The sequence below is a fragment of the Rana temporaria genome, chromosome 4 (assembly GCF_905171775.1).
Source record: "Rana temporaria chromosome 4, aRanTem1.1, whole genome shotgun sequence".
In the NCBI taxonomy this organism is placed as follows: Eukaryota; Metazoa; Chordata; class Amphibia; order Anura; family Ranidae; genus Rana; species Rana temporaria.
Window position 1 is genome coordinate 14,027,031 of NC_053492.1, and position 27,315 is coordinate 14,054,345.

Genomic DNA, 27,315 nt, shown 5'->3' on the forward strand with positions numbered 1-27,315 from the left:
CATTTTCTGGGGATTAACCTTTTTGCCGCGTTCAATAGGTGTGGTACCATTGATTCCTTATATCTTCTGAGGCCTATATCACCTCCGTGGAATAGAACCGTCCAGGGATCTTTTTTTATTTTAATTTTTGTTATCTCTTCTATATATTTCAAGATCTTCTCCCAGAAAGTCTTTACTTTAGGGCATTCCCACCATAGATGTGCCATAGTTCCTAGGGTCTCACAGCCTCTCCAGCAGTTTTCAGACTGGTCCTCTTTAAATTTGCTTAATTTGTTAGGGGTTATATACCATCTGGCAATACATTTATAATTCGTTTCTGCCGTTCGGCTATCTACTGCTGAGGAGTGTGTCAGTTTCAACATTTTCTGTAGTTGGGTCCTGTCGTGCTGTGATTTGAGTTCCTTTTCCCATTTTTCAATGAATGGGGGTGTCTCCCTCTCGTCGGTCTGTAGTAGTATCTTGTATATTTTTGATATGGTGCCTTTGGCATTTTCCGTTATACATAATTTCTCCATTTCTGTTAGCTGTTCCCCTGTTCTCACTGGGGATGGTAATTTCTGTACAAACCGACTGAGTTGTTGATATCTCCACTCATTAATTTCCATCAAGGTTTCTTTCAATTTTAACTCCTCGTATGATATCATGTGTCCATCTTTAATTACATCTCCTAGTCGTGCTGTGTCGTTCTTTATCCAATTCCCTCCCACTTGTGTTTTCCCTGGTGCAAAGTATTCGTTATTTTTTAGTGCTATAAGGGGTGAATTAAACTTACTTTCCATTTTTTTATTTACTGTATCCCAAATTTTAAGTGCATTTTTTGTTATTGCGTGTATTTTCGTGCTGAATTTTCTGTGTCTAGGGGGATTCCATATTATCGTGTCTAATCTCACCTTAGATAGTGCGCTCTCTAGACTGACCCACCTTTTTTCTTTGTTGACTCTGGCCTACTCGGGATACCACTACTGCTTCATAATATTTTTTTATGTCCGGCACTGCGAGTCCCCCCTTATTTTTTGGTTGTTTTAAAATCTGTAGGGAGATTCTATGCTTCTTAAAGTTCCATATGTAGTTCATGATAAGTTTTTTTAACATATTAAGAAGCGGCTTTGGAAGGGCTATGGGAATCATTTGAAATTTGTAAACGATTTTTGGCAATAGGACCATTTTACAGAAGTTTATTCTCCCAATCCATGAGATTTGTCGGTTTTTTACCCTTTTGATTTCGCCCTTAATTTCATCCAGTAGAGGTATATAATTGATTTTGTAGATTTTCCTAATTGTGTTTGCCAGCCGGATCCCTAAGTATTTGAGTTCCTTTACCCATGGGAGTCGGAGCACCATTCTTAACAGCCTTTCCTCTGTTCTATTAATATTTACATTTAGGATTTCTGTTTTAGTGAGGTTTAATTTAAAATTTGAGATTTCTCCATATTTCTCGCATAGGTTCAAGAGCTTTGGGATTGATGTTATAGGGTTCACAACATAGAAGAGGACGTCGTCCGCAAATGCAGATAGCTTATGTTCTTCTTGATCAATTTTTACTCCCTCTATGCTTGGGTCTTTGCGTACCCTAGCCAGTAGTGTTTCTAGAGATAAAACAAATAGGAGTGGGGACAAGGGACAACCTTGCCTTGTGCCGTTTTTCATCATAAATGATTTTGACAGGCTGCCATTTACTTTTATTTTTGCCCTTGGAGACCGATAGAGGGCTCTGATCCAGTCCAGCATCCTCAGGCCGTGCATCATCTTTAGAAGAGGCTTCCTTCTGGGACGACAGCCATGCAGACCAATTTGATGCAGTGTGCGGCGTATGGTCTGAACCCTGACAGGCTGACTCCCCACCCCCCAACCTCTGCAGAAATGCTGGCAGCACTCATGCGTCTATTTCCCAAAGACAACCTCTGGATATGACGCCGAGCACGTACACCCAACTTCTTTGGTGGACCATGGCGAGGCCTGTTCTGAGTGGAACCTGTGCGGTTATACCGCTGTATGGTCTTGCCCACCGTGCTGCAGCTCAGTTTCAGGGTCTTGGCAATCTTCTTACAGCCTAGGCCATCTTTATGTAGAACAATTCTTTTTGTTCAGATCCTCAGAGAGATCTTTGCCATGAGGTGCCGTGTTGGATATCCAGTGACCAGTATGAGAGAGTGAGAGCGATAACACCAAATTTAACACACCTTAGTCACATGACTCCGGGGAGAGAAAATGGCTAATTGGGCCCAATTTGGACATTTTTCACTTAGGGGTGTACTCACTTTTGTTGCCAGTGGTTTAGACATTAATGGCTTTGTGTTATTATTTTGAGGAGACAGCAAATCTACACTGTTATACAAGCTGTACACTCACTACACAACATTGTAGCAAAGTGTCATTTCTTCAGTGTTGTCACATGAAAAGATACAAGAAAATATTTACAAAAATGTGAGGGGTGTACTTACTTTTGTGAGATACTGTGCTCTGTATATTAGAACCACGCACGCACACACGTTACTCTGTATATTAGAGAACACACAGTGTCGTATGACAACGGGTGTCATGCTTTTGTGAGAACACACATACTTTATCTCCGCAGTGACACCCGCACACACACACACACACACGTGCAGGACAAGACATGCAGTCGCCCTCACATGTCCCAACGCTGCATCCTCTGGAGTACGACAGGAGGGGAATACGGATGTACAGGAGTCGAAGGTTAAACCCAAGAGGAGAAGAAAGCGTGATAATCATGAATCAAGAAGGACAGGGTAGGACACACCGATTACTCAGAGGATGGGGGTCACTCATGGGGGATGGGCACATGGAGTACACACTGAGGAGTGGAGATGGCGGCACACAAAGTACAGGGTACATGGAGGCGAGGTAGGGGGACACACGAATGTGAAAGAACATGCAAAGTGAAAGAATGAGGCAAAGGTGTCGAGCAAGCCATAGGTAGGTGGTGGTCAGTGTGAGCCATGGTGGTGGCCAGGTGGCAATTTTGACCTATGTTGGTGGAGGGGGGCATGGAATGATCAGTGAGAGTGGTGGTGGGCTGGGGTCAGTGCAAGGCATGGAAGTGATCAGTGAGAGCCCAGGGGGTGGTGGGCAGACAATATGAGCCACAGGAGGGTCTGTGCAAGATTTGGGCATGGCAGTGATCAGTGCGAACCAGGGATAGCGGGTCAGTGATAGCTCAGGGGTTGGTGGTATAATAGTATGAGCCATGGGGGCATAAAGAGTTCAGTGTAAGTGGAGGTGGGCTGGGACAAATGTCTGAGCCATAGGGGGGATCAGTGGAAGCCATGGGCATGCGAGTGAGCAGTGCGAGCAAAGGAGGGATGTTAGTGAGATCCCAGGGGTTGGTGGGCAGACATTATGAGCCATAAGGGAGTCGGTTCAAGCCTTGGGCATGGGAGTGATCAGTGCAAACAGTGGAGGGAGGTCAGTGAGAGCCCAGGTGGTGGTGGGCAGACTGTATGAGCCATTAGGGAGTTGGTGCAAGCCTTGGGCATGGGAATGATCAGTGCGAGCCATTGAGGGAGGCCAGTGAGAGCCCAGTGGGTGGCGGGCAAACATTATGAGCCATAAGAGGGTCAGTGCAAGCCATGGGCATGGTAGTGATCAGTGCGAGCCGTGGATGGAGGGTCAGTGAGAGCTCAGGGGTTGGTGGTATGATAGTATGAGCCATGGGGGCATAAAGAGGTCAGTGTAAGTGGTGGTGGGCTGGGGTAAATGCAAGCTGCGGGAACCGTCAGTCTGAGCCATAGGGGGGGGGTCAGTATAAGCCATGGGAGTGATCAGTGCGAGCATTGAAGGAAGGTTAGTGAGATCCCAGGGGGTGGGAGGCAGACAGTAAGTCATATGGGAGTCGGTGCAAGCCATGGGCATGGGAGTGATCAGTGCGAGCCATTGAGGGTGGCCAGTGAGAGCCCAGGGGGTGGTGGGCAGACATTATGAGCCATTAGGAGGTCAGTGCAAGCCTTGGGCATGGGAGTGATCAGTGCGAGCCATTGAGGGTGGCCAGTGAGAGCCCAGGGGGTGGTGGGCAGACAGTATGAGCCATAAGGGGGTCAGTGAAAGCCTTGGGAATGGGAGTGATCAGTGCGAGCGGTGGTATGATCGTATAAGCCACAGGGGCACAGAGAGGTCAGTGTAAATGGTGGTGGGCTGGGGTAAATGCAAGCTGCCGGAGCAGTCAGTCTGAGCCATGAGGGGGGGGGGGGGGGGTCAGTGTAAGCCATAAGCATGGGAGGAGTGATCACTGCAAGCAATGGAGGGAGGTCAGTGAGATCCAGGGGGTGGTGGGCAGACAGTATGAGCCATGGGGGCAGCACAGTGCGGTCATTGAGTGGTGGTGGGTTGGGGTAAATGCAAGCTGCGGGAGCGGTCAGTCTGAACCATAAAGGGGTCGGTGCAAGCCATGGAAGGTGGTCAGTGAAAGCCCAGGGCGTGGTGGGAAGGTCAGCGAGATCCGTCATAGGGTGTGGGATATGGGGGTAATGGTGGGTCCAAGCTGTTGATAGAGGAACATTAATGTCCTGAGGCGCGACACATACATATTGTAATCTGCTCATACAGCTCACCAAAAAACAGAAACATACCAAGACCCCCACCCCCACCCCCACCCCACCCAGCCGTCCCCATCATCCTACCTCACCGTGATCTCCCGCTGACACAGCAAGGCCAACCCAGGGGTTAAAGGTCACAGCACGCAGGGTCACAAATGTTAGGAAGAGAAAAAGGAGAGAGACACGTGAGACAAGGTGATCAGTTATAGAAGGGGGGACATGCTGGAGGAAGGGGGGGGGGGTGTGATCCAGCATGCACAATACATCTACACTATATAACCTCAGAGGGCCTGTACACAACACCGGGGCCCATAACTGGCAGACCCCACTTCCTCACCAGAACTGGGGCTCCAACCTACATCTAGGCCAAATACCGACCCAAATAAATCAGCCAGGGGACATCAGGGAAGAATTCAGATGAAAAGAGTACCTGCCACCTACTAAAGCAGAGGCCGATACATTGCTATTAAAGAGAACCTGTGCTATTAAAGATATGGCATCTACCATTTCTGCCCTCCAACACTTCAACCCTTCACTACCCTGAGCCCCTACCATCAGATCACCCCTCCAACACTTCAACCCTACCCTACCCGATCTCTACCCTGACCCCCAACCATCAGATCACCCCTCCAACACTTCAACCCTTCCCTACCCGATCTCTAACCTGACCCCCTACCATCAGATCACCCTCCAACACTTCAACCCTTCCCTACCCGATCTCTAACCTGACCCCCTACCATCAGATCACCCCTCCAACACTTCAACCCTTCCCTACCCGATCTCTAACCTGACCCCCTACCATCAGATCACCCCTCCAACACTTCAACCCTTCCCTACCCGATCTCTACCCTGAGCCCCTACCACCAGATCACCCCTCCAACACTTCAACCCTTCCCTACCCGATCTCTAACCTGACCCCCTACCATCAGATCACCCTCCAACACTTCAACCCTTCCCTACCCGATCTCTAACCTGACCCCCTACCATCAGATCACCCCTCCAACACTTCAACCCTTCCCTACCCGATCTCTAACCTGACCCCCTACCATCAGATCACCCCTCCAACACTTCAACCCTTCCCTACCCGATCTCTACCCTGAGCCCCTACCACCAGATCACCCCTCCAACACTTCAACCCTTCCCTACCCGATCTCTAACCTGACCCCCTACCATCAGATCACCCTCCAACACTTCAACCCTTCCCTACCCGATCTCTAACCTGAGCCCCTACCACCAGATCACCCCTCCAACACTTCAACCCTTCCCTACCCGATCTCTACCCTGAGCCCCTACCACCAGATCACCCCTCCAACACTTCAACCCTTCCCTACCCGATCTCTAACCTGAGCCCCTACCATCAGATCACCCCTCCAACACTTCAACCCTTCCCTACCCGATCTCTACCCTGAGCCCCTACCATCAGATCACCCCTCCAACACGTCAACCCTTCCCTACCCGATCTCTACCCTGACCCCCTACCATCAGATCACCCTCCAACACTTCAACCCTTCCCTACCCGATCTCTAACCTGAGCCCCTACCACCAGATCACCCCTCCAGCACTTCAACCCTTCCCCACCCGATCTCTAACCTAACATCAGATCACCCCTCCAACACTTCAACCCTTCCCCACCCGATTTCTACCCTGACCCCCTACCATCAGATCACCCCTCCAACACTTCAACCCTTCCCTACCCGATCTCTAATCTAACCCCCAACCATCAGATCACCCCTCCAACACTTCAACCCTTCCCTACCCGATCTCTACCCTGAGCCCCTACCATCAGATCACCTCTCCAACACTTCAACCCTTCCCTATTAGATCTCTACCCTGAGCCCCTACCATCAGATCACCCCTCCAACACTTCAACCCTTCCCTACCCGATCTCTAACCTGACCTCCTACCATCAGATCACCCCTCCAACACTTCAACCCTTCCCTACCCGATCTCTAACCTGACCCCCTACCATCAGATCACCCCTCCAACACTTCAACTCTTCCCTACCCGATCTCTAACCTGACCCCCTACCATCAGATCACCCCTCCAACACGTCAACCCTTCCCTACCCGATCTCTACCCTGACCCCCTACCATCAGATCACCCCTCCAACACTTCAACCCTTCCCTATTAGATCTCTACCCTGACCCCCTACAATCAGATCTCCCCTACAACAATTCCCTACCCGATCTCTAACCTGACCCCCTACCATCAGATCACCCCTCCAACACTTCAACCCTTCCCTATTAGATCTCTACTCTGAGCCCCTACCATCAGATCACCCCTCCAACACTTCAACCCTTCCCTACCCGATCTCTAACCTGACCCCCTACCATCAGATCACTCCTCCAACACTTCAACCCTTCCCTACCCGATCTCTACCCTGAGCCCCTACCACCAGATCACCCCTCCAACACTTCAACCCTTCCCTACCCGATCTCTAACCTGACCCCCTACCATCAGATCACCCTCCAACACTTCAACCCTTCCCTACCCGATCTCTAACCTGACCCCCTACCATCAGATCACCCCTCCAACACTTCAACCCTTCCCTACCCGATCTCTAACCTGACCCCCTACCATCAGATCACTCCTCCAACACTTCAACCCTTCCCTACCCGATCTCTACCCTGAGCCCCTACCACCAGATCACCCCTCCAACACTTCAACCCTTCCCTACCCGATCTCTAACCTGAGCCCCTACCACCAGATCACCCCTCCAACACTTCAACCCTTCCCTACCCGATCTCTAACCTGAGCCCCTACCACCAGATCACCCCTCCAGCACTTCAACCCTTCCCCACCCGATCTCTAACCTAACATCAGATCACCCCTCCAACACTTCAACCCTTCCCCACCCGATTTCTACCCTGACCCCCTACCATCAGATCACCCCTCCAACACTTCAACCCTTCCCTACCCGATCTCTAATCTAACCCCCAACCATCAGATCACCCCTCCAACACTTCAACCCTTCCCTACCCGATCTCTACCCTGAGCCCCTACCATCAGATCACCTCTCCAACACTTCAACCCTTCCCTATTAGATCTCTACCCTGAGCCCCTACCATCAGATCACCCCTCCAACACTTCAACCCTTCCCTACCCGATCTCTAACCTGACCTCCTACCATCAGATCACCCCTCCAACACTTCAACCCTTCCCTACCCGATCTCTAACCTGACCCCCTACCATCAGATCACCCCTCCAACACTTCAACCCTTCCCTACCCGATCTCTAACCTAACCCCCTACCATCAGATCACCCCTCCAACACTTCAACCCTTCCCTATTAGATCTCTACCCTGAGCCCCTACCATCAGATCACCCCTCCAACACTTCAACCCTTCCCTACCCGATCTCTACCCTGACCCCCTACCATCAGATCACCCCTCCAACACTTCAACCCTTCCCTATTAGATCTCTACCCTGAGCCCCTACCATCAGATCACCCCTCCAACACTTCAACCCTTCCCTACCCGATCTCTAACCTAACCCCCTACCATCAGATCACCCCTCCAACACTTCAACCCTTCCCTATTAGATCTCTACCCTGAGCCCCTACCATCAGATCACCCCTCCAACACTTCAACCCTTCCCTACCCGATCTCTACCCTGACCCCCTACCATCAGATCACCCCTCCAACACTTCAACCCTTCCCTACCCGATCTCTACCCTGACCCCCTACCATCAGATCACCCCTCCAACACTTCAACCCTTCCCTATTAGATCTCTACCCTGAGCCCCTACCATCAGATCACCCCTCCAACACTTCAACCCTTCCCTACCCGATCTCTACCCTGACCCCCTACCATCAGATCACCCCTCCAACACTTCAACCCTTCCCTACCCGATCTCTACCCTGACCCCCTACCATCAGATCACCCCTCCAACACTTCAACCCTTCCCTATTAGATCTCTACCCTGACCCCCTACAATCAGATCTCCCCTACAACAATTCCCTACCCGATCTCTAACCTGACCCCCTACCATCAGATCACCCCTCCAACACTTCAACCCTTCCCTACCCGATCTCTAACCTGACCCCCTACCATCAGATCACCCCTCCATCACTTCAACCCTTCCCTATTAGATCTCTACTCTGAGCCCCTACCATCAGATCACCCCTCCAACACTTCAACCCTTCCCTACCCGATCTCTAACCTAACCCCCTACCATCAGATCACCCCTCCAACACTTCAACCCTTCCCTATTAGATCTCTACCCTGAGCCCCTACCATCAGATCACCCCTCCAACACTTCAACCCTTCCCTACCCGATCTCTACCCTGACCCCCTACCATCAGATCACCCCTCCAACACTTCAACCCTTCCCTACCCGATCTCTACCCTGACCCCCTACCATCAGATCACCCCTCCAACACTTCAACCCTTCCCTATTAGATCTCTACCCTGAGCCCCTACCATCAGATCACCCCTCCAACACTTCAACCCTTCCCTACCCGATCTCTACCCTGACCCCCTACCATCAGATCACCCCTCCAACACTTCAACCCTTCCCTACCCGATCTCTACCCTGACCCCCTACCATCAGATCACCCCTCCAACACTTCAACCCTTCCCTATTAGATCTCTACCCTGACCCCCTACAATCAGATCTCCCCTACAACAATTCCCTACCCGATCTCTAACCTGACCCCCTACCATCAGATCACCCCTCCAACACTTCAACCCTTCCCTACCCGATCTCTAACCTGACCCCCTACCATCAGATCACCCCTCCAACACTTCAACCCTTCCCTATTAGATCTCTACTCTGAGCCCCTACCATCAGATCACCCCTCCAACACTTCAACCATTCCTGATCTCTAATCTGAGCCTTACCAGCTCACCCCTCTCATACTTCATTTCTATACCCTACCCCTTACCACCAGATCACCCTTCTAACACTTCATTCTTCTCTACCTGATCCCTAAACCTAATGCCTTCCTATCAGCTTATCCCTCTAACACTTCATTATCTGGGCACCCACTGCCAGTCTGTTTCTGAAAATACTAGCTTCGCTGTCACTGAGCCAGTACGAAGAAGAAGAAGAAGAAGAAGAAGAAGAAGAAGAAGAAGAAGAAGAAGAAGAAGAAGAAGAAGAAGAAGAAGAAGAAGAAGAAGAAGAAGAAGAAGAAGAAGAAGAAGAAGAAGAAGAAGAAGAAGAAGAAGAAGAAGAAGAAGAAGAAGAAGAAGAAGAAGAAGAAGAAGAAGAAGAAGAAGAAGAAGAAGAAGAAGAAGAAGAAGAAGAAGAAGAAGAAGAAGAAGAAGAAGAAGAAGAAGAAGAAGAAGAAGAAGAAGAAGAAGAAGAAGAAGAAGAAGAAGAAGAAGAAGAAGAAGAAGAAGAAGAAGAAGAAGAAGAAGAAGAAGAAGAAGAAGAAGAAGAAGAAGAAGAAGAAGAAGAAGAAGAAGAAGAAGAAGAAGAAGAAGAAGAAGAAGAAGAAGAAGAAGAAGAAGAAGAAGAAGAAGAAGAAGAAGAAGAAGAAGAAGAAGAAGAAGAAGAAGAAGAAGAAGAAGAAGAAGAAGAAGAAGAAGAAGAAGAAGAAGAAGAAGAACGAATTGCCAGATCTAATCCCCCCTGAAATTGCTTGGTGCTGGGCTTCAGTCCTTGCATTAGTCGGTACAAGCAAGTAAAGCCAAATCAGCATGGCAGCCAGGGAATAAGCATTTTCAGCAATGGAAGCCATCATGTCTTTTTCAGTATCCTCTATTAACTCTCTAAGCCCAGCGTCACACTGAACCCCAGATAAGTACACACTTTCCTTACTCCTGCAGAAAGGGGCACTGAAAGACAGCAGTGCCCCCACACTGCCCCTGGAGGGATGGCACTGCACTGACAGAGGGGTGACTATACTGGGACAGCTATAAGAACACAACATGCACATGCCGGAGAGCAAACAATGACAAGACATTCACCTTCTCTAGCTGACTGTGAACGTGCTGAACAATGAGGTCCAGAGCCACAAAGTTCTCCCCACCTGGAAAAAGGTAAAAGAGAAGAGCCGTAAATGATATACACCGTGCAGATATGCCAAAATATCACACATAGACAGGAGCGGAGAGGACACAGCGGGGCAGGGTATATCAGACAGCGAGACACCTCCCTCTAGTGCAGTGGTCATCAACCCTGTCCTCAGGGCCCACTAACAGGCCAGGTTTTATGTATTACCTCGGGGAGATACAGACTAGAATACTGCAATCACCGAGCAGCAAATGATATCACCTGTGATGTATTTCAGTTATCTTGAAAACCTGGCCTGTTAGTGGGCCCTGAGGACAGGGGTGACGACCACTGTACTAGTAGGCAGAAGTAGCAGTGCACTGGAATTGCATTCCCCCAGATCGGAGATACGGTGTGAGAACGCAGAACACTTGGCAAATTAGACACAAATGTAGACAGTACGCCCGGCAGGGTCCTTCGGCCACCCGGTAAACACTATGCAGAGTCCTGTAGTGGGTCGGCACCCATGGACAGCCCCAGGAGGGCCGGAGCCCCGAATTGTCCCTCGAAAAGCACAGAGTCTATGGAATGATGCATTCTATTGTTGGCCCCCGAGCGCCGGGGGCCCAGGACCGATCTGATCGCGGCTGTGGCAAACTCCGAGTGCGGCCGAAAGTGGCCTAGTGCCATAGGTTCCGCCTTCTGGAGCCTGCAGCACCAATGCCAGGACCATGGGACGCGTGACGCGACGTCCATCATAGCCTGCAGTCTCCAGAAGGCGGGAATTTCAAAATGCAGCCGCCGAACAATATCCCTGCTCGGGCGGGCGGCTCTCCTCTCCTCCTCGGCTCCTCTCTGACAGTGATGAGTGACTGACTGCCTGCTCCCTGCTGTGACCGCACACCACGGCTGAGCTCAGGTAAGTCAGTGTGTGTACGTATGCCATTGTCAGTAGGTCAGTGTGTGTAGGTGAAGTGTATGCAAGTCAGGTAGGTCAGTGTATATAGGTCAGTGTAGGTAGGTCACCACCATCAGTGTATGTAGGTCATGCAGGTCAGTGTATGTAGGTCAGATAGGTCAGTGTATGTAGGTCAGGTAGGTAGGTCACCACCATCAGTGTATGTAGGTCAGTGTATGGAGGTGACCTACAGGTCAGGTCTGCACAGAGATCATTTAATAGATATCGTTGGGAATCAGACGGGGAAAGATGTTATTAGACACGCTCACCTCTCAATATCAAATACGGAGGGATCTTTACACAGGCATTTTGAGGAATCAAAGGTTAAGTAGGCACACTCACCTCTTAATATCGAATACGGTGAGAAATCAGAGGTAAGTAGGCACACTCACCACTCAATATCGAATACGGTGAGAAATCAGAGTTAAGTAGGCACACTCACCTCTCAATATCGAATACGGTGAGAAATCAGAGGTAAGTAGGCACACTCACCTCTCAATATCGAATACGGTGAGAAATCAGAGGTAAGTAGGCACACTCACCTCTCAATATCGAATAAGGAGAGATCATTACACAGGCATTTTGAGGAATCAAAGGTTAAGTAGGCACAATCACCTCTCAATATCGAATACGGTGATAAATCATAGGTAAGTAGGCACACTCACCTCTCAATATGGAATACGGAGGGATCATTACACAGGCATTTTGAGGAATCAAAGGTTAAGTAGGCACAATCACCTCTCAATATCGAATACGGTGATAAATCATAGGTAAGTAGGCACACTCACCTCTCAATATGGAATACGGAGGGATCATTACACAGGCATTTTGAGGAATCAAAGGTTAAGTAGGCACAATCACCTCTCAATATCGAATACGGTGATAAATCATAGGTAAGTAGGCACACTCACCTCTCAATATGGAATACGGAGGGATCATTACACAGGCATTTTGAGGAATCAAAGGTTAAGTAGGCACAATCACCTCTCAATATCGAATACGGTAAGAAATCAGAGGCAAGTAGGGACACTCACCTCTCGGCACCACAATGTCTGCCAGCTGCACAGTGGGCTCGATGTACTGCTCAAACGCTGGCTTCACATACTTATTATACTGCTTAATGACCCCCACAATGTCACGCCCCCGCTCCATGATGTCCCGCTTCAGCCGACGGACTAGCCGAATGTCAGAGTCCGTATCCACAAACACCTTCATGTCCAGCAGCTGAGGAGAGAGAGGAGAACCGTGTTATCAAGGGGAACAGAGGAGAGGCTGACCAAGATTTCAGTAAGAGGATGGCCTCAGGGGGGACAATAGGGAGAGGAGAGGCAGAGGATGACGTCGGGGAGGAGAAGAGGAGAATCACGTCGGGGAGGAGAAGAGGAGAATCACGTCGGGGAGGAGAAGAGGAGAATCACGTCGGGGAGGAGAAGAGGAGAATCACGTCGGGGAGGAGAAGAGGAGAATCACGTCGGGGAGGAGAAGAGAATCATGTTGGGAGGAGAAGAGGAGAATTATGTCGGGAGGAGAAGAGGAGAATTATGTCGGGAGGAGAAGAGGATTATGTCAGGAAGAGATATTGAGCAAGCATTGAGAGAGAAGCGTAGCAGAGTCTCACCTTCAAGAGCTCCTTGTTGGCAAATGACAGGATGCCTTCGAATATGACAACGTTGGCGCCATACACGGTTTTCTGGAAGAGACGAGTGAGAACAGATCTACCTCCATACACACACACACATATATCACATCTGAGCAATCCCAGGAATAAAACCCTCCCTCTCACCCAATCCTTCCTGCGGCTGTGAGTGGTGAAATCATAGACCGGCACCTTCACACTCTTCCCCTTCTTCAGCTTCCTCAGCACATTCACCAAAAGATCAAAGTCAAACGCATCGGGGTGATCGAAATTATACTCGTTCCTGGCGGCCAATTCCTGCTCCTCCTTACTGAGGATCTGCGGAAGGTGGAAAGAGAAAAGTTATAAGGCAAGACATGGAAGAGGGAGAGAGAGGGCGAGACGGGGGACTCGGGATATGGAGATCTTAGGTCTATGCTTCCCTCCCCCAAGCCGGGTCCCCAGGACTGATCCCAGCTCCAACTCCCTGGGACAAATCTCAGCTGTACACTCCTCCCAGCAAGGGATCTGGGGCCGCTCTACACCCGCCCAGCCAGATCTCTGCTTTACACTCCTCCCAGCAAGGGATCTGGGAACGCTCTACACCCGCCCAGCCAGATCTCTGCTTTACACCCCTCCCTAACCAGGACCTCAGGAAGATCTCAGCTCTATGCCATCTTCCCCAGTCGGGTCCCTGGGATACATCTCAGCTCTACGCCTTCCCTCCAGTTGGGTCCCTGGGATACATCTCAGCTCTACGCCTTCCCTCCAGTTGGGTCCCTGGGATACATCTCAGCTCTACGCCTTCCCTCCAGTTGGGTCCCTGGGACACATCTCAGCTCTACGCCTTCCTTCCAGTTGGGTCCCTGGGACAGATCTCAGCTCTACGCCTTCCTTCCAGTTGGGTCCCTGGGACAGATCTCAGCTCTACGCCTTCCTTCCAGTTGGGTCCCTGGGATACATCTCAGCTCTACGCCTTCCCTCCAGTTGGGTCCCTGGGATACATCTCAGCTCTACGCCTTCCCTCCAGTTGGGTCCCTGGGACACATCTCAGCTCTACGCCTTCCTTCCAGTTGGGTCCCTGGGACAGATCTCAGCTCTACGCCTTCCCTCCAGTTGGGTCCCTGGGATACATCTCAGCTCTACGCCTTCCCTCCAGTTGGGTCCCTGGGACACATCTCAGCTCTACGCCTTCCCTCCAGTTGGGTCCCTGGGATACATCTCAGCTCTACGCCTTCCCTCCAGTCGGGTCCCTGGGACAGATCTCAGCTCTACGCCATTGTCCCCAGTCCGGTCCCCAAGACAGATCTCAGCTCTACGCCATCTTCCCCAGGACAGTCCCAGGGACAGATCTCAGCTCTACCCACCCCCCCCCCCCCCCAAGATATAACTTGGCTCTACGATACGCCCCAGCTGGATCCCTGGGACAAATCTGAGCTCTACACCACCCCGGGACAAATATCAGCTCTACACTCCACCCCACCCCCCCCCAAAGATGACATTGGGCATTCAGCCATGTAAAATCTAGAAATAATCCTATAAGCAGACCTTATAGAAGGAGTCCATGGACAGAAGGACCACCCAGGGCACATCCAGGGCTTCAATTATTTTATTGGCTACCGTAGTCTTCCCAGACGCACTGCCGCCGCACAGACCTGGAACGGGAAAAGGAATGATGAGTAAAGACATATAGAGGAAATACTCTGAGTGATGAGAGGATACTCTGAAGGACTATCATATTATATACTATGTTGTACATCAAATAGAACATAGAATATGTTTTTACCAAGCTGTTGTCATTCACAGTCCTTATAAATCTACAGCTTTGAAATAATGTCTGGTAATCCTGCCATGAAGGTCTTTGTTCATGCACTTGCTGTTATAGGGTGACAACGCTCTGTTCCTGTCTCCCAATGGTGCTCCCGTGTTGTCACTAATATGATCAACAGTATTTTTATTTTCCAGCAAAGCAGTTAGGATTAGCCCGGTAAACAAATGAAAAAAATAAAAAAACAAGGCCTGGAGTTTAACCTGCGAAATATGAAACATTGATAATGCTTTCTTTCATATTTCCCTTGCCATGTAAATTGCCTGGTGACCTTCCACCTGACTCACCGATAACGAAGGCCTCCTTGAAAGGTGTGCCAGACTCATTGTACCAGGGTGGGCGCCCGGCGGTGTAAATGGTCCTCTTGCTGGTGCGCAGTAATGGCGGTTCGGTCTTGCTCTGGCTGGTTGTACGTTTTCGAGGAGACAGAGATGGTGTGAGAGGGAGACGTGTGAGCAAAGTGTCCAGCGAGTCTTCCCCGCTGTCACTGCAACGATATGGGAGGAGAGAGGGCGGTCAGTTTATGTTCAAAGATAGCTGCGTGCGGGTCATTTACCCCTCCCCCACTCAAAACATCCCTACACTACTCTAATACCTCCTTCCCTGGCTCCAAAAACAGCCAATACAGAACCTCAAAACATCCCACCGCCCCCACATAGTCAATGCTAAGCCCCAAAACATCCCAACACCGAGCCCCAACACAGCCCAACACCAAGCCCCAAAACATCCCAACACAGCCCAACACCGAGCCCCAAAACATCCCAACACAGCCCAACACCGATCCCCAAAACAGCCCAACACCGAGCCCCAAAACATCCCAACACCGAGCCCCAAAACATCCCAACACAGCCCAACACCGAGCCCCAAAACATCCCAACAAAGCCAACACCGAGCCCCAAAACATCCCAACACAGCCCAACACCGAGCCCCAAAACATCCCAACACTGAGCCCAATACCAAACCACAAAACATCCTGAAAACACCCACACGGTCCATAATGAGCCTCAAAACATTTCCAGAGTCTCACACGGCCAATACTGAGCCCCAAAACATCCCGAATACCCCCACACAGGTAATACAAATGCCCAACACCCCTACATGGCCGATGACGAACCTCAAAACATCCCAACACTCCCACACAGCTAATACCAAGCCCCAAAACATCCCCACACAGCCAATACTGAACCCCAAAACATCCAAACACCACCATGCAGTCAATAATATGGCCCAAAGCCTACCTACACCCCCATCGCTCCCACAGTGAATACTGAGTCCCAAAACATCGCAACACCCCTACACAGCCGATATTCAGATCCAAAACATCTCCCATCACCCCTATGCTGCCACTACCAAACTTTTGAATGCTACTGAGCACCAAAACTTCCCAACACCCCCACACTGCCAATACTGGAGCCCCAAAACCCCACAATGCCAATATCAAACCCCAAAACATCCTGAAAACGCCACAATTCCAATAATGATCCCCAAAATAATCTGAAAACCCCGCCCAGTTCCATACTAAGCTTCAGAACATTCATAGAGTCTCACACAGCAAATAGTGAGCCCCAAAACATCCCGAACACCCCCACACAGTTAATACAAATACCCAGCACCCCAACATGGCCAATGAGGAACCTCAAAACATCCCAACACCCTCACAAAGCTAATACCAAGCCCCAAAACATCACCACACAGTCAATACTGAACCCCAAAATATCCAAACACCACCACACAGTCATTAATGAGACCCAAAACCCACCTACACCCCCCAAACAGCTAGTAATCAGACCCAAAACCTACCTACACCCCCCCCCCTCCAGTGAATACCGAGTTCCAAACATTCCAACGCCCCTACACAGCCGATACTGTGTTCCAAAACATCTCCATGCTGCCACTACCAAACATTTGAATGCTACTGCCCCAAAACTTCCCAACGCCCCCACACTGCCAATACTGACCCCCAAAACAACCTGAAAACCCCACTGAGCCTGAGAACAAATCGCTGGAGTCTCACACAGCTAAGCTAAGCCCCAAAACCTGGGACTGACAATCCTGAGCCCCAAAATATCCAGAAGACCCCAAACAGCTAATACTGATCCCCAAAACCTCCCAAACACCCACACATGGCCAATAAAGAACCTCATAACATCCCAAAACCCCCACACACGCCTTGACTACCAAATCCTAAAAAAAAAAAAAAAAAAATATGACACTGCTATTAAGTCCCTGAATGCGAAAATTGCGATTACTGAGCCCAAAAACACGTCATCACAAAGCTTCACACACACACACACACACCAACAACAACAACAACCCTCCGACTTCTACAGGGTACCTGATCGGGGGCAGGAAAGCAGACCGGGCAGATATAACGGCCCCATAGAAGCAGTCAGAGCCGGACGGGTTCATGCTGGAAGCAGTGGAAGGCTCTGCAGCTCCAACATAAACAAATCTCACAACACAGCGACTCCGACTGCCAAACATAGGCAAGAGAGACATCTGCAACCACAGATAAAAATACCAGATGACCCTCCGCCTGTCACTGCCAAACCCCGCCCTACATGACACCAACGAGCACATGGCTGACTCTAATGACACTACACAGCACATGGCTGACCCCAATGACACCAGAAAGCCCATGCCTGACCCCGACGACACCAGAGAGCCCATGCCTGACCCCGAAGACACCAGAAAGCCCATGCCTGACCCCGACGACACCAGAGAGCCCATGCCTGACCCCGACGACACCAGAGAGCCCATGCCTGACCCCAATGACACCAGAGAGCCCATGCCTGACCCCGACGACACCAGAGAGCCCATGCCTGACCCCGACGACACCAGAGAGCCCATGCCTGACCCCAAAGACACCAGAGAGCCCATGCCTGACCCCAATGACACCAGAGAGCCCATGCCTGACCCCAAAGACACCAGAGAGCCCAAGCCTGACCCCAAAGACACCAGAGAGCCCATGCCTGACCCCAAAGACACCAGAGAGCCCATGCCTGACCCCAAAGACACCAGAGAGCCCATGCCTGACCCCAAAGACACCAGAGAGCCCATGCCTGACCCCAAAGACACCAGAAAGCCCATGCCTGACCCCAATGACACCACAGAGCCCATGCCTGACCCCAATGACACCACAGAGCCCATGCCTGACCCCAATGACACCACAGAGCCCATGCCTGACCCCAATGACACCACAGAGCCCATGCCTGACCCCAATGACACCACAGAGCCCATGCCTGACCCCAATGACACCACAGAGCCCATGCCTGAGCCCAATGACACCAGAAAGCCCATGCCTGACCCCGAAGACACCACAAAGACCATGCCTGACCCCAATGACACCACAGAGCACATGCCTGACCCCAATGATACCACAGAGCCCATGCCTGACCCCAATGATACCACAGAGCCCATGCCTGACCCCAATGATACCACAGAGCCCATGCCTGACCCCAATGATACCACAGAGCCCATGCCTGACCCCAATGATACCACAGAGCCCATGCCTGACCCCAATGATACCAGAGAGCCCATGCCTGACCCCAATGATACCAGAAAGCCCATGCCTGACCCCAATGATACCAGAAAGCCCATGTCTGACCCCGAAGACACCAGAGAGCCCATGCCTGACCCCGAAGACACCAGAAAGCCCATGCCTGACCCCGAAGACACCAGAGAGCCCATGCCTGACCCCGAAGACACCAGAAAGCCCAAGCCTGACCCCGAAGACACCACAAAGCCCATGCCTGACCCCGAAGACACCACAAAGCCCATGCCTGACCCCGAAGACACCACAAAGCCCATGCCTGACCCCGACGACACCACAAAGCCCATGCCTGACCCCGACGACACCACAAAGTCCATGCCTGACCCCGACGACACCAGAAAGCCCATGCCTGACCACGACGACACCAGAAAGCCCATGCCTGACCCCGACGACACCAGAAAGCCCATGCCTGACACCAGAGAGCCCATGCCTGACCCCGACGACACCAGAAAGCCCATGCCTGACCCCGAAGACACCAGAGAGCCCATGTCTGACCCCGAAGACACCAGAGAGCCCATGCCTGACCCCGACGACACCAGAGAGCCCATGCCTGACCCGGAAGACACCAGAAAGCCCATGCCTGACCCCCAACGACACCAGAGAGCCCATGCCTGACCCCCAACGACACCAGAGAGCCCATGCCTAACCCCAACAACACCCGAAAGCCCATGCCTGACCCCAATGACACCACAGAGCCCATGCCTGACCCTAATGACACCACAGAGCAAACTCCTGACCCCACCGACCCCTAGAGCATAATCTTGACACCATACACCCCAGGACACAATTCTGGCCCCGCAGACACCCTAGATCACAATCCTGACCCAAGTGGCACCAAAAAGCCCATTGCTAACCCCCCCCCAGGACACAATCCTGATCTCGCCGACACCCTAGAGCAGACCTGTGACCCTGCTTACACCCTAATGCATACATGAGACCCCGGCATCCCCCCCCCCCCCCAATCACAAAAAAAGATCCCCATGTGATGATTTGGTGACAGGTTCTCCTTTAACCCTTTGCTGACTAGGTCCTTTGACATTTGTTGCTTACAAGTTAAAACCTGTATCTTTTCCTACACAATTTCTTTGAACCCCCAAACACACACATATATATTTTTTTAGCAAAGACCCTAGAGAATAAATGGCAGTTGTTGAATTTTTTTTTTTTTATGTTGCATGTTTTTTTGCGCAGCGATTTTTCAAACACATTTTCTTTGGAAAAAAATACACTTTAATGGATAAAAAAAAAAAAAATTGAAAAAAAATCAAACACAGCATTACCCAATTTTTTGGGGTATAATATGAAAGATAATGTTACGCCGAGTAAATAGATACCCAACATGTCATACAACGCTGTACCCAAATTACATTTTTATAATTTTTTTCCCCACAAATAGAGCTTTCTTTTGGTGGTATTTGATCATCGCTGCGTTTTTTTTTTTTTTGTTAAAAACATTTAAAAAGACAGATTTAAAATAAATAAATAATATTTTAAATTTTTTTTTGCAAACAGGTAATTTTTCTCCTTCATTGATGTACGCTGCACTGATGCGCACCGATAAGGCGGAACTAGTGGGCACTGATAGGCGGCACTGAGAGGTGGCACTGATAGGTGGCACTGATGGTTGGCACTGATGGGCACTGGTAGGTTACACTGATAGGCAGCATTGCTAGGTGGCACTGATTGGCACCACTGGTGGGCATTGATAGGTGGCACTCGTGGGCACTGGCAGGCGGTATTTTTGGGCACAGATGAGGCTGAATTGCCTCTGCGGGACCAATGTCCCTTGTACACAAGCCAGGGATTGACTTTTTTTTCCCATCTCATGACGTCAGCGTGAGGAGAAAAAAAAAATTGCCGATCCTTTGTTTACATCATGTGATCATCTTTCATTGGCTGACAGCCAATCACATGGCAAGTAGCCGGGACAGACCCCTTACACAGATCTGTGATCACCCGAGTCTCAGTGGCTCGGTGATCACAGCAGGGGGCACGCGTTGCGCGTGCAAAGGGAAAGACGTCTATTGACGGCCTCCCGGCATTTGGGGCCCGCGCTGTGCCCGTCATTCGGCTATATCGCGGACCCCTAGTGGTTAAAATTGCACACACTCATAGAATGGGCCACCACTCATCTCTATGAAAAAACCATGCCGACGCCGGAGGGTTACCCAAAGCTACCGATCAGTAACGTTAGCCTGGGAAGCGGCAGACGGGGGCACCTTTCCTGCCGATTCTAAAAGTGATCCTGTGGCAATCCTGCCACTGGGATCACTTTTATGGGAAAGCAGACTCTGCCCGAGGTCGCCTTTAAAACTCATGACGTACGCTTACAGTTAGGCGGTGGGCAGGTTGTTAATGAGAGGTCTCTCCTGTGCTCCACTAAATGTAATGCAGATCCCATGGCATCACATTCTTTCACAGCCTTGGGTAGCCAGTCATCGGAGACCCCGAAGTGACGTCATACAGGTCCCTTCCTGGTCAGCAACAAGAAGGGGAGGAGAGCACATGTGTGTCCGCTCACCTCCCCTCTACCCGGTGGTACCCGCTATGTCGCTCCCAGGCCCGCAGGTGGAGCCCAGGATACATGGCAGGTGGTGGGAACAGCCATTTTGTCCTCAGTGCTCACCGTGCAGCCCAAGGTGGCGATGCTCCGTTCTCCTCCCGCCCAATCACCGGAAGATCAGAGCGGAGCGCCGACAGACCGATACACCCCGCACTGCCCAACGGATACAGGGAGCTGATTTTTTTATACAATGGACTATACCCAAGGTGGATCTGTTTGAGACCCCACCGGAAACCACTAGGCTAGCAGAGGGCTCTCAACTTTCAAGCCGAACTACAACGTCTGCTATTGTTGTCTGATCTTTAGCATTGGTTTTGAGCATGCGTGTTTGTACTTTGGACTTTAGTCTTGTGGACTTCTTGAACATCACTGGAGCGCTCCATCTACCCCCCCCCTCCCGAGAACATCACTTGAGCATTCCATCTACCCCCCCACCAAGAACATCACTGGGTGGCCCATCACTGGGAGGAAGGGTGGACCCGTCACTGGGAGGAAGGGTGGACCCGTCACTGGGAGGAAGGGTGGACCCGTCACTGGGAGGAAGGGTAGACCCGTCACTGGGAGGAAGGGTGGACCCGTCACTGGGAGGAAGGGTGGACCCGTCACTGGGAGGAAGGGTGGACCCGTCACTGGGAGGAAGGGTGGACCCGTCACTGGGAGGAAGGGTGGACCCGTCACTGGGAGGAAGGGTGACCCATCACTGGGAGGAATGTGACCCATCACTGGGAGGAAGGGTGACCCATCACTGGGAGGAAGGGTGACCCATCACTGGGAGGAAGGGTGACCCATCACTGGGAGGAAGGGTGACCCCATCACTGGGAGGAATGTGACCCATCACTGGGAGGAATGGTGACCCATCACTGGGAGGAATGTGACCCATCACTGGGAGGAATGTGACCCATCACTGGGAGGAATGTGACCCATCACTGGGAGGAATGTGACCCATCACTGGGAGGAATGTGACCCATCACTGGGAGGAAGGGTGACCCATCACTGGGAGGAAGGGTGACCCATCACTGGGAGGTATGTGACCCATCACTGGGAGGAATGTGGACCCATCACTGGGAGGAATGTGACCCATCACTGGGAGGAATGTGACCCATCACTGGGAGGTATGTGACCCATCACTGGGAGGAAGGGTGGCCCATCACTGGGAGGTATGTGACCCATCACTGGGAGGTATGTGACCCATCACTGGGAGGTATGTGACCCATCACTGGGAGGTATGTGACCCATCACTGGGAGGTATGTGACCCATCACTGGGAGGAATGGTGACCCATCACTGGGAGGAATGGTGACCCATCACTGGGAGGTATGTGACCCATCACTGGGAGGAATGTGACCCATCACTGGGAGGAATGTGACCCATCACTGGGAGGAATGTGACCCATCACTGGGAGGAATGTGACCCATCACTGGGAGGAATGTGACCCATCACTGGGAGGAAGGGTGACCCATCACTGGGAGGAAGGGTGACCCATCACTGGGAGGAAGGGTGACCCATCACTGGGAGGAATGTGGACCCATCACTGGGAGGAATGTGACCCATCACTGGGAGGAATGTGACCCATCACTGGGAGGAATGTGACCCATCACTGGGAGGAATGTGACCCATCACTGGGAGGAATGTGACCCATCACTGGGAGGAAGGGTGACCCATCACTGGGAGGAAGGGTGACCCATCACTGGGAGGAAGGGTGACCCATCACTGGGAGGAATGGTGACCCATCACTGGGAGGAATGTGACCCGTCACTGGGAGGAATGTGACCCGTCACTGGGAGGAAGGGTGACCCATCACTGGGAGGAAGGGTGACCCATCACTGGGAGGAAGGGTGACCCATCACTGGGAGGAAGGGTGACCCGTCACTGGGAGGAAGGGTGACCCGTCACTGGGAGGAAGGGTGACCCGTCACTGGGAGGAAGGGTAGACCCGTCACTGGGAGGAAGGGTAGACCCGTCACTGGGAGGAAGGGTGGACCCGTCACTGGGAGGAAGGGTGGACCCGTCACTGGGAGGAAGGGTGGACCCGTCACTGGGAGGAAGGGTGGACCCGTCACTGGGAGGAAGGGTGGACCCGTCACTGGGAGGAAGGGTGGACCCGTCACTGGGAGGAAGGGTGGACCCGTCACTGGGAGGAAGGGTGGACCCGTCACTGGGAGGAAGGGTGGACCCGTCACTGGGAGGAAGGGTGACCCGTCACTGGGAGGAAGGGTGACCCATCACTGGGAGGAAGGGTAGACCCGTCACTGGGAGGAAGGGTAGACCCGTCACTGGGAGGAAGGGTAGACCCGTCACTGGGAGGAAGAGTAGACCCGTCACTGGGAGGAAGGGTAGACCCGTCACTGGGAGGAAGGGTAGACCCGTCACTGGGAGGAAGGGTAGACCCGTCACTGGGAGGAAGGGTAGACCCGTCACTGGGAGGAAGGGTAGACCCGTCACTGGGAGGAAGGGTAGACCCGTCGCTGGGAGGAAGGGTAGACCCGTCGCTGGGAGGAAGGGTGACCCATCACTGGGAGGAAGGGTGACCCATCACTGGGAGGAATGTGACCCATCACTGGGAGGAAGGGTGACCCATCACTGGGAGGAAGGGTGACCCATCACTGGGAGGAAGGGTGACCCATCACTGGGAGGAATGTGACCCCATCACTGGGAGGAATGGTGACCCATCACTGGGAGGTATGTGACCCATCACTGGGAGGAATGTGACCCATCACTGGGAGGAATGTGACCCATCACTGGGAGGAATGTGACCCATCACTGGGAGGAATGTGACCCATCACTGGGAGGAATGTGACCCATCACTGGGAGGAATGTGACCCATCACTGGGAGGAAGGGTGACCCATCACTGGGAGGTATGTGACCCATCACTGGGAGGAATGTGGACCCATCACTGGGAGGAATGTGACCCATCACTGGGAGGTATGTGACCCATCACTGGGAGGAAGGGTGGCCCATCACTGGGAGGTATGTGACCCATCACTGGGAGGTATGTGACCCATCACTGGGAGGTATGTGACCCATCACTGGGAGGTATGTGACCCATCACTGGGAGGTATGTGACCCATCACTGGGAGGTATGTGACCCATCACTGGGAGGTATGTGACCCATCACTGGGAGGTATGTGACCCATCACTGGGAGGAAGGGTGACCCATCACTGGGAGGAATGGTGACCCATCACTGGGAGGTATGTGACCCATCACTGGGAGGAATGTGACCCATCACTGGGAGGAATGTGACCCATCACTGGGAGGAATGTGACCCATCACTGGGAGGAAGGGTGACCCATCACTGGGAGGAAGGGTGACCCATCACTGGGAGGTATGTGACCCATCACTGGGAGGTATGTGACCCATCACTGGGAGGTATGTGACCCATCACTGGGAGGTATGTGACCCATCACTGGGAGGAATGTGACCCCATCACTGGGAGGAATGTGACCCATCACTGGGAGGAATGTGACCCATCACTGGGAGGAATGGTGACCCATCACTGGGAGGAATGTGACCCATCACTGGGAGGAAGGGTGACCCATCACTGGGAGGAATGGTGACCCATCACTGGGAGGAAGGGTGACCCATCACTGGGAGGAATGGTGACCCATCACTGGGAGGAATGTGACCCATCACTGGGAGGAATGTGACCCGTCACTGGGAGGAAGGGTGACCCGTCACTGGGAGGAAGGGTGACCCATCACTGGGAGGAAGGGTGACCCATCACTGGGAGGAAGGGTGACCCATCACTGGGAGGAATGTGACCCATCACTGGGAGGAATGTGACCCATCACTGGGAGGAATGGTGACCCATCACTGGGAGGAATGGTGACCCATCACTGGGAGGAAGGGTGACCCATCACTGGGAGGAATGTGACCCATCACTGGGAGGAATGTGACCCGTCACTGGGAGGAATGTGACCCATCACTGGGAGGAAGGGTGACCCATCACTGGGAGAAAGGGTGACCCATCACTGGGAGGAAGGGTGACCCATCACTGGGAGGAAGGGTGACCCATCACTGGGAGGAATGTGGCCCATCACTGGGAGGAATGTGACCCATCACTGGGAGGAAGGGTGACCCATCACTGGGAGGAATGTGACCCATCACTGGGAGGAAGGGTGACCCATCACTGGGAGGAATGTGACCCATCACTGGGAGGAATGTGACCCATCACTGGGAGGAATGTGACCCATCACTGGGAGGAATGTGACCCATCACTGGGAGGAATGTGACCCATCACTGGGAGGTATGTGACCCATCACTGGGAGGAATGTGACCCATCACTGGGAGGAAGGGTGACCCATCACTGGGAGGAAGGGTGACCCATCACTGGGAGGAATGTGACCCGTCACTGGGAGGAATGTGGCCCATCACTGGGAGGAAGGGTGACCCATCACTGGGAGGAAGGGTGACCCATCACTGGGAGGAATGTGACCCGTCACTGGGAGGAAGGGTGACCCATCACTGGGAGGAAGGGTGACCCATCACTGGGAGGAATGTGACCCATCACTGGGAGGAAGGGTGACCCATCACTGGGAGGAATGTGACCCATCACTGGGAGGAATGTGACCCATCACTGGGAGGAATGTGACCCATCACTGGGAGGAAGGGTGACCCATCACTGGGAGGTATGTGACCCATCACTGGGAGGAATGTGACCCATCACTGGGAGGAATGTGACCCATCACTGGGAGGAATGTGACCCATCACTGGGAGGAATGTGACCCATCACTGGGAGGTATGTGACCCATCACTGGGAGGAATGTGACCCATCACTGGGAGGAATGTGACCCATCACTGGGAGGAATGTGACCCATCACTGGGAGGAAGGGTGACCCATCACTGGGAGGAATGTGACCCATCACTGGGAGGAATGGGACCCATCACTGGGAGGAAGGGTGACCCATCACTGGGAGGAATGTGACCCATCACTGGGAGGAATGTGACCCATCACTGGGAGGAAGGGTGACCCATCACTGGGAGGAATGTGACCCATCACTGGGAGGAAGGGTGACCCATCACTGGGAGGAATGTGACCCATCACTGGGAGGAATGTGACCCATCACTGGGAGGAATGTGACCCATCACTGGGAGGAATGTGACCCATCACTGGGAGGAATGTGACCCATCACTGGGAGGTATGTGACCCATCACTGGGAGGAATGTGACCCATCACTGGGAGGAATGTGACCCATCACTGGGAGGAAGGGTGACCCATCACTGGGAGGAATGTGACCCGTCACTGGGAGGAATGTGGCCCATCACTGGGAGGAAGGGTGACCCATCACTGGGAGGAAGGGTGACCCATCACTGGGAGGAATGTGACCCGTCACTGGGAGGAATGTGGCCCATCACTGGGAGGAAGGGTGACCCATCACTGGGAGGAATGTGACCCATCACTGGGAGGAATGTGACCCATCACTGGGAGGAAGGGTGACCCATCACTGGGAGGTATGTGACCCATCACTGGGAGGAATGTGACCCATCACTGGGAGGAATGTTTCCCATCACTGGGAGGAATGTGACCCATCACTGGGAGGAATGTGACCCATCACTGGGAGGTATGTGACCCATCACTGGGAGGAATGTGACCCATCACTGGGAGGTATGTGACCCATCACTGGGAGGAATGTGACCCATCACTGGGAGGAATGTGACCCCATCACTGGGAGGAATGTGACCCATCACTGGGAGGAATGTGACCCATCACTGGGAGGAAGGGTGACCCATCACTGGGAGGTATGTGACCCATCACTGGGAGGAATGTGACCCATCACTGGGAGGAATGTTTCCCATCACTGGGAGGAATGTGACCCATCACTGGGAGGAATGTGACCCATCACTGGGAGGTATGTGACCCATCACTGGGAGGAATGTGACCCATCACTGGGAGGAATGTGACCCATCACTGGGAGGTATGTGACCCCATCACTGGGAGGAATGTGACCCATCACTGGGAGGAATGTGACCCATCACTGGGAGGAATGTGACCCATCACTGGGAGGAAGGGTGACCCATCACTGGGAGGAATGTGACCCATCACTGGGAGGAATGTGACCCATCACTGGGAGGAATGGGACCCATCACTGGGAGGAATGTGACCCGTCACTGGGAGGAATGTGACCCATCACTGGGAGGAAGGGTGACCCATCACTGGGAGGAAGGGTGACCCATCACTGGGAGGAATGTGACCCATCACTGGGAGGAATGTGACCCATCACTGGGAGGAATGGGACCCATCACTGGGAGGAATGTGACCCGTCACTGGGAGGAATGTGACCCATCACTGGGAGGAAGGGTGGCCCGT

At 52.2% G+C, this 27,315-nt stretch overlaps 1 protein-coding gene across 5 annotated transcripts in view; it reads right to left on the minus strand.

Moving 5' to 3' along the window:
* The window catches only part of LOC120935953 (uridine-cytidine kinase-like 1), a 41,422-nt gene that overhangs the window by 13,746 nt on the left and 361 nt on the right, over positions 1–27,315 (minus strand). Inside the window, exons 1-8 of one of the 5 annotated variants that reach the window (XM_040347984.1) lie at positions 17,230–17,408; positions 15,182–15,297; positions 14,615–14,721; positions 13,235–13,405; positions 13,070–13,141; positions 12,486–12,675; positions 10,469–10,530; positions 2,634–2,653 (exon numbers count right to left, since the gene is read on the minus strand). In XM_040347984.1, coding sequence (XP_040203918.1) covers positions 2,634–2,653; positions 10,469–10,530; positions 12,486–12,675; positions 13,070–13,141; positions 13,235–13,405; positions 14,615–14,721; positions 15,182–15,297; positions 17,230–17,393 — 902 coding nt within the window. In that variant the 5' untranslated portion in view covers positions 17,394–17,408. Of the gene's footprint in view, positions 1–2,633; positions 2,654–4,637; positions 4,655–10,468; positions 10,531–12,485; positions 12,676–13,069; positions 13,142–13,234; positions 13,406–14,614; positions 14,722–15,181; positions 15,382–17,229; positions 17,409–27,315 lie in introns of those variants that run through there. The other 4 variants (XM_040347981.1, XM_040347983.1, XM_040347985.1 and 1 more) reach the window with 4 other exon arrangements.